General features: G+C 40.7%; 1 protein-coding gene across 3 annotated transcripts in view; it reads right to left on the reverse strand.

The window, feature by feature from the left end:
* Positions 1 to 13,552, reverse strand: part of E2F3 (E2F transcription factor 3) — a 41,913-nt gene that overhangs the window by 5,588 nt on the left and 22,773 nt on the right. For all 3 annotated transcript variants that reach the window (XM_042049158.1, XM_042049157.1, XM_042049156.1), the window contains exons 2-4: positions 5,732 to 5,843; positions 3,110 to 3,329; positions 2,400 to 2,558 (exon numbers count right to left, since the gene is read on the reverse strand). In XM_042049158.1, the coding sequence (XP_041905092.1) occupies positions 2,400 to 2,558; positions 3,110 to 3,329; positions 5,732 to 5,843 (491 nt within the window). The remainder of the gene's footprint in view (positions 1 to 2,399; positions 2,559 to 3,109; positions 3,330 to 5,731; positions 5,844 to 13,552) is intronic.

Here is a 13,552-nt window from a genome sequence, read left to right on the forward strand (position 1 = left end):
TAGAAGAGGCAGAAATCTTTCAATTATTTTTCCATTTTCTCACACCTACATAGCTCTTAGCCCAAGGTTTTCTGTTCTCTACACTGTGATTGCCATGAAGCCCTGTGAGAACTTCTCTTTGATGTAACAGCTAGGGCCACTGCTCAGTGAAAAAAGGGGTTCTCTGTGCTGAGTGCTTCTCTCCTCCTCTATATGCAGGAAACTACATAAGCTAAGGCTCAACAACCTGAAATTACTCACAGACTCCATGAAGCAAAAATTTTTATGCACTTGCTATCAAAATGCAGAGAGCTGAAAGTCACTGAAAAAGTGTATAGGAATTTATAGATGCATGCTATAGAAGCGCATACACAGTATCACTGAATCATAGAATGGTTTGAGCTGGAAAGGACCTTAAAGATCGTTTAGTTCCAACCCCTCTGCCATGAGCAAGGACACCTTTCACTAGACCATGTTGCCCAGGCCCCCCTCCAACCTGGCCTGGAGCAATTCCAGGGATAGGGCATCCACAGCTTCTCTGGACAACCTGTTCCAGCGCCTCACCACCCTCACTGTAAAGAATTTCTGTCTAATATTTCATCTAAACCCACCTTCTTTCAGTTTAAAGCCATTCCCCCTTGTCCTGTCACTACATGCCCTTGAAAAACTCCATCTCCAGCTCCCCCACAGGCCCCCTTGAGGTACTGTAAAGGTGCTACAGGGTCTCCCTGGAGTCTTCTCCAGGCTGACAAAAACCGTAATTCAGTTTAAATTTGAAGGGCTTTGCAAACATAAATATGTAATACCTACAACATATATAAAATATATATAAATATATAAACATTTATGCAACACTTGTATATTTATATATTAATTTATATTATATAAAGTTATTTTAAAAGCCTGTTTAAGCAGAATGTCAAATTCTGCATAAGCACAGAATAAATATGAATATTTTGCTGTTCAACATGTATTTGTCAAAATGACAGTGTTTTGGGGGTTACTACATGGTGAAGCCTCACGTACTGATCCACGCAACTGAGGTGCCAAAGTGCTTTTGGCTGTGAAAAGAACCGTGAAATGGCCATGATCACATGCATGTGGTTCCAGATCTTTAGTTTTGTATACTGTGAGGTACCTGGCATAATGTTTATGCCAGAGAAATAAAAAGCCTGACTTACTATATGTTTTGGTGGTGTGAATGTGTGCTGTTACTGAGCAGTACAGCAAGACAGACTACCCAAGCTCCAATATATCTTGCATCTATCTTGGAGCAAACAGTTGAAGAGGCAAAGTGACAGGTCATTGTTCACCCAAATGGCTTTTATCAAGGCTTTTACCACTCGTTAAGTAATGTTTGCAAATGCAGATTGATCCTCGAAGGATTCAGTACTGCAAAAATCGAGAATTGTCATGTTCAGTTTTGTCTTGCTTATGTCGCTTCATGGATCGTGCTCTTAGCTGAAGGCAGTGCTGATCCTGCTGCCCATGCCACTTGGTGATCTTTGGTTACATCAAAATGTCTATGAAATCCAGTCAAAAGACAACATTCACATAGTTCAAGTACTTTTTACTGGTACTCCCACTTATTTCCTATCCTTCAGGACAGAGTAAGTCCACTTTATTAGATATTATTTAAACACTACTTATTATATACAGTAATAAGTTTTCACATCAGCATTTAATAAAATGCTTTCTTGTGTTGCTAATAGGTAGAAAATGTAAGGAAAGTGACTACTGGTTAATTACAAAGGGCATTAACAGCCAAAATAAGTCATATGAACCTTATGCAATTTAGTATTGCTATTACATTAAATAATTCAGACTAAAGTATTTTGAGAGCTCATAAAACCTGTATCTATGATATTCTATTATAGATTCTCTAACCAGAGGAATCTGAAACGTAGTTGCAAGTTTCAGACTAAACCAAATCCCAACTTTGTTTTCTTCTCTGTGCCTCTATTTATAAACATATCAGTTTAAAGTAAAATAAATAAATAAATTTTAAAATAATGACTACACAACTCTGTTACCTTGTCAGACTTTCTCTTCATGCCTTTATAATTTCTGAACCCATAAAACTGGGGTTTGCCCTAGGCTCAAAATGCTTGAAAAAAACGCAGGGCTATTGGATATTGTCACTCATTAATCAGTAAGGTTCTTGGTTCTACTGTATGTGAGCACAAATGTTAACAGTCTCCTTCATGTATCACCTTTTCTTTTTTGTCTTTTCACATTCCAGAAGCACTACAGGCTTAAGCTGCTTAAGTAACTTTTATATCAAACTACATTAAAACCTTTTCAACTTCTTGAAGCTTCTGATGCTTGCTTTCTATCACATCACTTAGAGAGAATTCTCCTAGTATTACAGGGCACAGCAAGGAGGCTGAGCACCTTTGAGGTTTTGGGAAAAAGGATATCTCTGATTCTCTGAGTCCTCTGTTAGCAGCTTGAGGTCCAGGGTGCAGCTTTGGATTAGCTCATCCAGTTTCTTCTCTTCCTGAGTCAGTTCGGTCACCTCCTTCGTGAGGCCTTGGCGCTGCGCCAGCATCCCACCATCCTCTGACAGACTGCAGCCCCTATAGACACAGAGAAGGAAGACATCCCTTCAGCTTCTGTAAAGTTTGACCCTATGCCATGGTAAAGGGGAGAGGCAGGATTTCACACTGCAGATCAAGTTCTTAGTCCTTTCTCCCTAAACCCACCCACAGCGAGTCAACATAAACTATGCTTTCCAGAAAAAACATCTTTTTAGCACAACAACACATTTTGGAACTGCCACCAAGATGGAAGAGTTGAGTATTTCTACTTACTTCCAAAATCTTGTTTATAACCACTTAAAAAAACCCAAGGAAAGCAGTAGGTAGAGACACGTACCTAAAACTTACTCTACATGCAGAAGTAAATTAATTAATCCAGTTTTCAAACAAGCTGCTGGTCTCTAATGTCCCTGACAGATGCTTTTTATAAACTTTTCCTAACAGAAAAATAAAACTTTATCTTGTTGGAAGGCATTTTGGATGATTGCTTGGAGCAAAGTGTTAGAATGGAAGGTGGGAGAAGAAAAACACTGCTGCCCCGTGATAGAGAAATCAGCCAGCAGGGATGGAAAAGGATAATGAATACTTACATCCACTGAATGTTGTTTTTGGATTTTTTCTTAATGAGATGGATGCCTTCCAGTACATTGGTGATATCGTAAATCCTCCTTTTTTGCACCTTGAGGACCTCTGCTGCTCTGTTCAAATCTAGGACCCCATCAGGAGATTGGCTCAGCAACTGAATGAACTTCTTTGTAAGAAGGCCAAGGGATGTATCATACCGAGTCTTTTCTGAAGGAGATTTTGGAGCTTGGAAGCAAAAGGAAAAAGAAAGTTAAATCAGTTTCTTCTCATTTTGGTTCTGAAAGAAGCAACCACAAATGAAATTATACAATTACTTCTTTCATTTTTACTAAAGAAATCTCTCATACCTCTGCATTAAGACACAACTTACCACTACGTATTTGTATTCCAAGATGTACTTTTCCAAAAGTCACAGGTACATGAGCAAATATATACCTTTTTTAAAATGCAAATATTTCCAGTAGTCTGACAGATACATATAGCAATATTCTGCTGAGGCTTTTACCATGTGAATTCATGATAGTATTTTTAGTATCTATTTATCCTGGCAGCAAACCCCAAAAAATCCCCTGTGAGTCTCCTTCATCAGGCTGATAGCCAGCTTTCATCAGGGTTTGATTTTCCCCTCATGTGAGATAAGTGATTCATATGCAATTAAGCAGGACTTAGGTGTACTTCAGTGGGTGAACAAAATGACAGATTCCATCAGTGTCAGACTCCACAGCCTGAGAAAACTCAAGTGAATTAGAGGAGATTAATGTAAAATACAATTTATAATTATCACTGCTCCATAACCAAACAATGCTTACACTGGGAGAGAGTATCCATATCTTCTAAATTAGAAGTCAGCAAATAGCTTGGACCAATTCATGGTTTCCATGCACAAATGCAGCATCTATACACTTAACAGATGGGCTTTTAAGAGTTTAAATACTTGGATCAGAATGATTTCTAATTCTAAGTGTTCAAGGCCTTTCTGTCAAGGGAAATGAGCCAGCCATTATTACAAGTCTGCTGGGCTGGAACATCTCAAACCCTTCATATGCTTCCAGTATTATGCAGGATGGAACTTAGGCTGATCTGGTGGTCTTTTCCATGTTTTCAAGGGTCAGGTCACACATTAAACTGCAGAAGTCAGTCAAAACTGAAAATCCTACCTGAGAGGGAACCTTTAGTCTACCCTGAAATATTTTGAAGAAAACGATGGCTTTTCAATGAAAACCAAGACGTTGCATCTTTGCAAAGAGAACCACCTAGCTGTGTTTCTTTGGGTAGATTCAGGGCTTGTCTGCTCTGGGAAATGGAAGAATATTCATAGAAAGGCTTGGGTTGGAAGGGAACTTAGAGATCATCTAGTTCCACTCTCCCTGCCATGGGTAGGGACACCTCCCACTAAACCAGATTGCTCAGAGCCCCATGCAACCTGGCCTTGAAACACTTCCAGGGATGAGGCATCCACAGTTTCTCTGGGCAACCTGTTCCAATGCCTCACCACCCCATGAGGAAAGAATTTCTTCCCAACATTTCATCTAAATCTCATTCATATCACTTACATGACCTTGTGGATTTAGAGCAGGATGGTTGGTTTGTTTGGGGTTTAGAAAAGAGTAAGGGAATCAGAGTGATAAGGGCAAGAAGTGACTGGACTCCCACCTACAATGGCACATGCTCCTCATCATGCACCAAGTTCTTTGTATGGGCTTATCAATGCTGCAGCAGCATCCTGTGCATCAAACAGTACTGAATTGCTACAAGAATCCACTTCAACTTAAAATAGGTTTCATTTAGCTTAATGAAGTTTAGTTTAATTAAATCAACTGTGGTTGTTCAACTCCTATGCTTTGAGTTTGTATCTTCAATTAATTTCTTTTTTCCTATCTGCCTCAATAGAAACCAGCAGACTGATAAGGAGGGACTCCTTGGCATCTCTTGCTCTGACATCACTACCACTGCTACCCCAGTCCTCTTCTTGCCCCATCTGGCTCCCTCTGCCAGCCTAATTCTCCTGCTGAAAACCCCCAAATAAAGATAGTAAGGCTACAGCCCCCAGCTTCTGTAGCAAGAAGCCCAGTGCCCCAGGCAATGCAGATGTGCAAAAATTAGTACTTAGAGCAACTAGGCAGTGGCAGTAATTACCCAGAGTCACACTGCAGGGAGAGAAGGCAGCTTGGATCCCGCAAGGAGCATTTATCGTGCAGCGCTGCTGAGGCACAGCACTCTGCAAATCCCTGCCCAGGGAAAGAAGCCCTGGCAGCCAGCTGCTGTAACTCCAGCAGCAAAGGAGGCAGCTGGCTTGATGAGCCTGGCCTAATAACTGTGCGTTTGATCCCATCACATCACCTTCATTCCTCAGCATCCACCTCTCAAGCATCCCAGCATCATGTCCTTGGCTGAAGGGGCAGCCCTGGGCACAGAGGATGCAGGCTGCCCAGCAGGCAGAGGGACACACCTGGCAGCCCAGAGCCTCAGCAGCCTCTCAGCAGCAACCCCTGCATGCTGCAAACCTGCTGTCCATTGCCCAGCTGGGGGGCTGAGTTTGTTGCATACACATCTAGGTGAGGACAGCAATAAACACACTCTAAGCTAGGTAATGCAGACTGATGACAGCATGTTAAAAGTTCCCCTACTTTTTGGACTATCTGGACTTCTTGTTGCAGCTCTTCCTTTCCCCTTTGGAGTCTTTAGTCCTTCTGCAAGATACTGGTGGCCACCTTCTCCCAGCTCCAGCCTTCTTTTTGCCTGTTAAAAAAAAGATTTTTTTTTTTTTAAATTGATGGATTGTTAAGAAGTATATTTCACTTTATCAAACACAGTATTTAGATGATAGGAACGGCAAAGAGCAGTGAACTTTTCACAGCAAGGTATCAGTACAGGTTCACAGCCCACATGCATCACAGTGGAATCCAAATATTTACTGGAATCCTAAGGCCGACTTAAATATCTCACTCAAAGGCTAGGCTGAAGAGGTTTTATTTGGAAATTCAGCAATTCTTTTAGATTTGAAAAGCTGAGTGACAATTGCATGGTTTATTTCAGTCTAGTCTGGACCTTCTTAAATAGGTATGAATGATTTCAGCCCTCAGTTGAGTTGAGAACATTTCCTTTAAGAAAAACAAAGACAGTCAGCCTCTCAAGCACCTACGTGTATGAACCCACAAAGCTACCTTTCCTTTTCAAAACTCCTTATATCCATCTCAGTTTGTGCAAAAGTAGTGTTAATGCAAGTTATGTTTTTCCCTTCACTATTTACAAGGATGGCTTTGAGAGGACCAATAATTTCCACTACTATGAACTTTCCACAAAGTGAAGTACAAGACATGACATCAAGAGCAGCACTGGACAAGTCTTCTCCTCTGCTTCTCAAAAACTTGTCCTCATTGAAAGCACAACCACTACATTTATTTCACATTCACTAGCACGTGCTGCCTACATAAAAGCAAGGTGGAGCAAAAGTAGTATCAGAAAGACAATGCCTGAAAATCAGCTAAATGCTGCATTCAGCTCAAAGGGAAGCTGTGTACATCTTGAATAACAAAAATAGTGAATGAAACTGTTAAACTATGCAACACACAGACAAACTGCAATGAAAACCACCACCAATATGAATTCTGTTCCTCAGCAGAAACACAATATACTATCTTTGGAAACAATTCTATACCCTTCCCTGCCACTCAGGTTACTGAAATTAAGTCTGGGGATACATGTTATCCTAACAATAGAAAGCACATTACCTGGAAGACAGAGGAAAAAGAAGAAAAAAGTTTTATGTCTAATCAAGTTTGGACAACTGTTTCTGAAGAATGTTGTTTATTCAGTTAGGTAGAGTAGTTCAGAGTACATTATTTGCTTGTTTTTTAAGATTCACCCCACAGGGCTGGATAATGTTTTGCTCCTCAGTGAACCAAGACAAAACAATACATTCTGCTATAGAGTTGTAGACAGGTATTTCTGTATTGTGGATTTATCCTATGCACTTTACTTTGGGTCTGTGACCAACAGAAGGCTCTAAATAAATTAATTTATATGCCTTTATTTATGGATAGCTAACTAACATCTTTCTATTGGACTCTGCTTGCAAACCTCAAACTTATTAAAAGGCAAGTTAAAGCATATGAAACTCATACAAGCCCATGGTGTTAACAGCACGTGCAGAGCACTCAAGCCACTCTTCTCCACATTTTGTGTGAAGGGACACAGAATTCACTGGCGACAGGGCAAAACTGAACCGCATCCTTCTAAGCAATGCAGGCACCACACCCCCAGCAGACCACTGGGGACAGCTTCTAAGGGGATGAGACACCTCTGCTCCGTTCAGCTCTGTAATCCAAGGACACAGATTTCTAAAAGGTCACCTGTTAACAAAAGCATCCAGCTAATACGTTTAGCCAACGTAATTGGATTAAATTAAGATTACAGCTATTCCACAGGGAGAAATACATTTCACACTTTTTAATATAAGTGTTTTTCCACCCTGAGAACTGTAAGAGCAAAAGAAGGAGGGGTGAAAAGGGAACAATTCAGGGCGTGGGAAGACTAGGCCAAAGGGATACAATTAAAGATAAAAGAGAATCTCATAACCAGGTGTGAGAAGGAGGGGCAATGCTTAAGACATAAAATCCAGAGATTTGCAGCTCTCTCCATCAGAAGAGAAACTTAGGTTTGGATTATACATCAAAACTTTCTGTCTCAACTTGTTTGCAAGACACAAACAACAGTATTTTGCCTCTGCTTTTGTGGTTAAAGACTTATATAAGTTTCTCCCGTGAACTCAGAGAGAACACAGACAGCATCCTTTGGCTGCACAGAGCAGCACAAGCCTGCCCACATGCGCTGGGGCTGTTACAAACAACACGCTCTTGTCAGGCTCATCATCACGCTGCACCTACAGACAGCGTAGGGCTAGTGAAAAAAAATACACGACACAGAGAGCTCTACAAGATACTTGGTTTTTAGGATACAAAGCATACAGGAAACTTGAGATACAGAGCAAAATATTTTAGTGGAGTTTAAAAGATCCTGATTACTGACAGGCAATTTTAGGAAACCCTGAGGAATATTTAATTTCAGGCCAGATGTTACACGTCACTCAGCAAGTGCTCGCTTCCCCTTCCTGTTTTACAAACTTCATAACTGATAAGATGCAGGACTGAAGTGGTGTATTCTCTCAATTTCTTCTTTCATGAATTACAGACTAAAGATTTTCTAGTGCAGTTTTGTTTGCACTAGAGATCCTGGGTGACTCACAGTTTCTCTTTCCCATCTCCAAAATTATTCATAGTGCCTTCTGATATCTGGCTTCTCTTCAGAAATCTAAAGATCTGTGATCAGCATAATCAGGGAGCCTTTTAAAAAAACCCTTGATTTGAGTCACTTATTTTTGCTACAGCACTATATTAATTATTTGCACTATTTGTACGAATTAGTATTATTTGTCCTTCTTGCATTACTTGATCAATAATAGCATGCACAACCATCTGACACAGTATGAAGTAACACTGCTAAGAAGTTACAAGCCAAAGGACATCAGCACAAAGCATCCCAGCGACAGGGACAGATAGGAAGCAAAGGGATAAAAAATTTCTCAGTGACTTGAAATCTGAGTGCAATAAATTGGAAGTCAGATTCCTTAGGGGGAGGGTGAAAGGAGCACAAAATACATGGAGCAATGAGACAGGTAAAGCCACAAATTGATACATTCCAGCAACAAGACACAAAAGTAACAGGAAAGTATCCCATGAAGCTGAACCAGACACCTACCTAACCCCTTGCTTAAGACGCAAAAATTGTGGCATCAAGCGCTTAAACTCAAATTTCTCTTCCAATACTATGAGCAATCCCTGATATAAATACAACTATAGACCCACTGTTCAGTGCAGACCACTAAAAACTGCTGGCACCTTGAGCCCTATGTAGGTTTGCCCTTTTAGCTTTAATCCCTTTTTAAAAAAAGAAAAGAAACCCAGAGAGCAACCACAATCAACATCAGAGGCAAACCCACAAAAACGTCTTTTATAAGAACACTTGTCTCTAGAGGAAAATAGTTTAAAACTCCTAGGATAAGCTAAGTATTTTCAAGTAGGCAGGACCTGATGCAATTCACTTTACAATACTCAGTCTCATGGATTAACCTTTAAGAGGAGGTTGGAGGCAGGTTATGCTTATAGCAGCAAAGAAAAAGAGCAAATGTAGTATTAATTAATTGAAAAAAAGTGGTGGAAAATGTGCAAACAGGAAATTATAGCCCATTCCCTTTACTGGGCTGATTTGGCTTCACGGCTACCTGGGTCTATCAGGTTGCTGACACCACCTCTTCTGCATCCTCCCTCCATTCCTGCTCCCCTGGTGCAGGCAGCACCTGATTGATATGTCCTCATCAACCACCACAGAAAGCTGGTTCAAGAGGTCCCTACCAGCAATAACTTAGTCCTGCTCCAAAACAGAAGTGATTTTTCTGCCAGGTTATCCCTTGTGGGTGATGAGCCTACACTGAGAGCTGCTAAGGAGAAGTGGTGTGACATCCGCCCATGCTCCTTGGGGCATCAGATTGACATTTGAGCAGCCTCACTGTCATGTCACACAGCAATCAACTTCAGTTCTTGGGGAAAGAAACTGGCAGCAATTAGATAGAGAATAAATTTCAGAGTGTTACCTTGTAGCAGACAAGTAAGGGCTAAGCATCAGGTAAGAGCCAGCACAGGGTTTTGTCAAGATAGCAGAGCACAGCGCCCAACTGGGGCAGGCAACATCAGTTTTTGAGCACTGCATCATATCCAACCAAAGCCTTATTTTCTATGAGAATTGTATTTTTAAGTTTGAGGGAAGAAGCAGTAAAACACTCTCTAATTCTTTCCAGTGATAAAATCTGGGAGAATAACTTTGCTAACCTATGCACACTAAAATTTGTCCTGCTAGATGTGTTTCTTGGCTTTATTACTGGATGCAAGTCAATTGCGCTGTTTGCAAGAGACAGACCTAAGAAAAATTACATTACCTGTGCTACTTTCTGAAAATCTTTTCTCTTAAATATTCCTGCACCCATTAGGCTTCAGCAAGCACATAAAACTTGCCAGAATAACGATCTGAGTTGGGCATATTCTATTACCCAAAAACCCTAAATTTAAAATCATATGGAAAAGTGCAGTCAGTACATTTTCATTACAAGTATGAAGCGCCAAATTCCACTTCAAACTCCTGTCACAGCTCTTGGGCCTCCCAGGCTCCGCACATCCCACCTCCTTGGAGGTCCTATCCAGGCCGGAGACCTATCTACATCCCCTGCTTCCCTAGCAGGCATTCAAGCTGTATTAGAGGAGCAGCAGTCTGATTTAAATACAAAAGGACAAAAGTTGACCTCAGAATGAGAACGAAAGTAACCTGGGACAAAGCCTGCTGAGATGGGGACAGGAGATAAGAACTTATTCCAAAAAACAATGGGATGAGGAGCTCAAAAGAAACTCCAGTTTAGGCTGACTGGGCTGGAAAAACAGGAAGATTGGAAATGACCAAACATGGCAAGGAATAAATTGTTTATATTAAGTGATAGCTGACAGTGAATTAAGGAGCAAGTCAGAGAAATGTGTCTTAGGGCTCAGCTGTGGGTATCTCAGAGCACGGAGTAAGACAGGCAAGTTAAGCGAGGGACAGTGACTAAGCCTGGTGTATTCTCTAGAAGATGTAACAATTGCTAGGGGCAGATAAAATGGCAGCTTTTCTGTATGTCACCACAATGCTGATATTACTGGGGAGGGGATGCAAACCTTTCCAGGAAGCACAGATAAATTTTGACTGCAGCAAGGAAGCCATAGCACAGGTTCTTTACCAATCCCCACATACTTTGCACAGGCTTTCTTCCACATTTTCTAAATTAAGCAGTCACTTAAAAATACAATTTAAAAGCTGAGGTTCTGGAGGCACGACCTCTAGAAAGCTGTTCCAGAGGTCAGGAGCTGCAGAGAAGAAAGCAAATATATAACATGAAAGGGTAAATTAAACTGGAGCTTGATGACAAAGGAATACAAGAGAGGAAGCAAAGGAAAAAAGACACCTTGGGGTGAATGCAGAGAAATATTCATACACTAAGGAAATGTCTCCACTGAATGAAGGGATACAGGCTGAGCATTTAGAATGCACTCAAATGAACAAACCCTGGTATGCGGAGAGCCGTGCGTGTCTGCCAGAGGGCTGCACCCAGCTGAGGGCATGGCAAACATTCGGGAAGACTGGAAAACAGGGAGAGGTGCAGAGAGGAAAGCAGAGGAGCTCTCAGCAAGGAAGGGGCTCAGCTCTGCTGGTCAGCTCACAGGCAAAGAAACACCCAAGGTCAGCAAAAAGATGCAAGAGGAGTATCAGAGCTTCTGCCTTCAAACTCCTACTGACAACTCATTTCATACCCACCTCCTCATTTCTTAACAGAAATAAATTTGCAGTTCAAACTCCTGGAAGAGAGAGGGATTTCCATCTTCCATGAAGAAATATTTACCCCAGTGGGCTACACACAGATACCAATAATTTGTACCATACTACCCTTGGTTTCAGTAGTTAACTCTGACAGTATAAGACATTTAAGAGGAAGTTTAAGAAAAGAATAGGAAGATAAAGAAATAGCTGGGAATTAAACTATTTGCATGTAAAAGACAACAAAGTATGCCCTTAAAAGGAAAGTTCTGTAAGTCCTCTCAACTCTTCCCAAAAATACTGCTTCTCTATCAAAAGTAGGCATTCCCATACAGAGGAACAAGAGGAACAAGACCAGGAATGACACTTTTAATGAAAACATGACCTCAAAATTCATAGCCATTCATAAGACTGAGGTAAAAGAATACAAAAAGATATCTAAAAATAGTGCCTTGAAAATTGAATACATTGTAAAATCAACACAAGGCAGAAAAAGAGTCTGAAATAATAGCTACTTATCCATCAAGATTATTAGTTGAGTGACAAGCAGCTTGTATTTAAAGTAAAATTTAAAGAATCATTTTATAGCAAATGAAAACACAGCTTACAAAAATCATCCTGATCAATCTAATCCAACACAAAAGCCTCAAATTTTCTTCTCATAAAACAGCAACTGTTTCTAAAAAAGGACCAAAAAAGTACTTTCTATTACAGCAATTTCTGTTTCCTAAGTTATCACTTTATTTTTCAGCTTACAGTTTCGACTGCGGGAAATTCTTCCCTAGTTCTTATATTGAAATTATTAATTCAGCTACAGTCAAGTAGTTTGTTTTCAATGTAGATTAACATTAAAAGAAAATCCCTTTTGTATGTCTTAATTAGGTTTATAATTCAATAAAGAGGCACCTCACAATTACCAAATTAAATGACATTCTGATCATATGCAGCGCCTCCCCATTAGGCATTTGACACTGAGGATTGAACGCTGATATGTTACTCTGGTGAGGTTTCTTTCAAGGCCTAATTAAAACATCCTATTTCAATCGATTTTCCATTTTCATGATTCCTTCAGAAGTATCCAAGTGTCAAGGAAGTCATGAACTGTAAGCACTTAAAGATGAAACCATATGACTTTTACTTAGCTCCAAAAAGTTAAAATGTGGATGGCCAACTTTCAGCAGCAAATTCTTGTTTGAAAGTGGGACCCAAGCCAGAGGAACTGAGCGACGGCCTTCCCTTCTCAGGATAAATGTGCAGGAAGAAGCAACACAAGTGCCATGACTGCCTCCCAGCTGTTGCTGCAGAACATTCCACAAGGCCATTTCTGACACCCACAGAAAGGAACACATCAGTTCTCAGGCTCGCTCAGCAACTGGAGCACGGGCAGCTCGCTCCCGTGTTAGTGGCTCTGCGCATCGATGCCACCCCAGTGAGGCACTTCACACTCCGATCTCGAGCCTGGCTGAACAGAAGAACATTTTCAACCGCTTTTAAATGAAACACAATGGCCTGAACCAAATCAAGAAAGTACAAACATGCAGCAACAAAAAATGGTGGTTTCTCCTTACACCTACACAACAGGTCATTTTTACTGAAGCAGGATTATAATCTTAATGTACTAATTACCTTTGATTTTCATCCTGATATCTCATGCGACCTGACCTGCCCTCTGGTCAGATTATCTCACAGTCACCAACACTAACATAATTCTGACACCAAGGTAAGTGGACAACCCTGTTTGACATCACTCCATTTTCTGCTCATAGGTCTACTGAAATGCCATGGGATCAGCCTCACTAGATTTATAGTGGCCACTGTAAAAATGTGCAGCTTATCTTGTTTTCCTACTCTGCTGCAGTACTTCATATTTTCTTTGCACTAAAAGAGGAGAGACATTACAACGGTTGTGCAAGACATAAACCAAAGCACAAGCCACATTTCTGGCCTCAAACCAAGAGAATTACACCTATACATAGGAAATGAATCATGTGAGATCTTTCTTATTGCAATTTTTTCCACCAAATACGAAACAATTACTTCTTACTGGAAGCCAA

This window comes from Corvus kubaryi, unplaced genomic scaffold (assembly GCF_017639235.1).
Source record: "Corvus kubaryi isolate FWS band 111438036 unplaced genomic scaffold, C.kubaryi_AGA036_p1.0 69, whole genome shotgun sequence".
NCBI classification, from domain to species: Eukaryota; Metazoa; Chordata; class Aves; order Passeriformes; family Corvidae; genus Corvus; species Corvus kubaryi.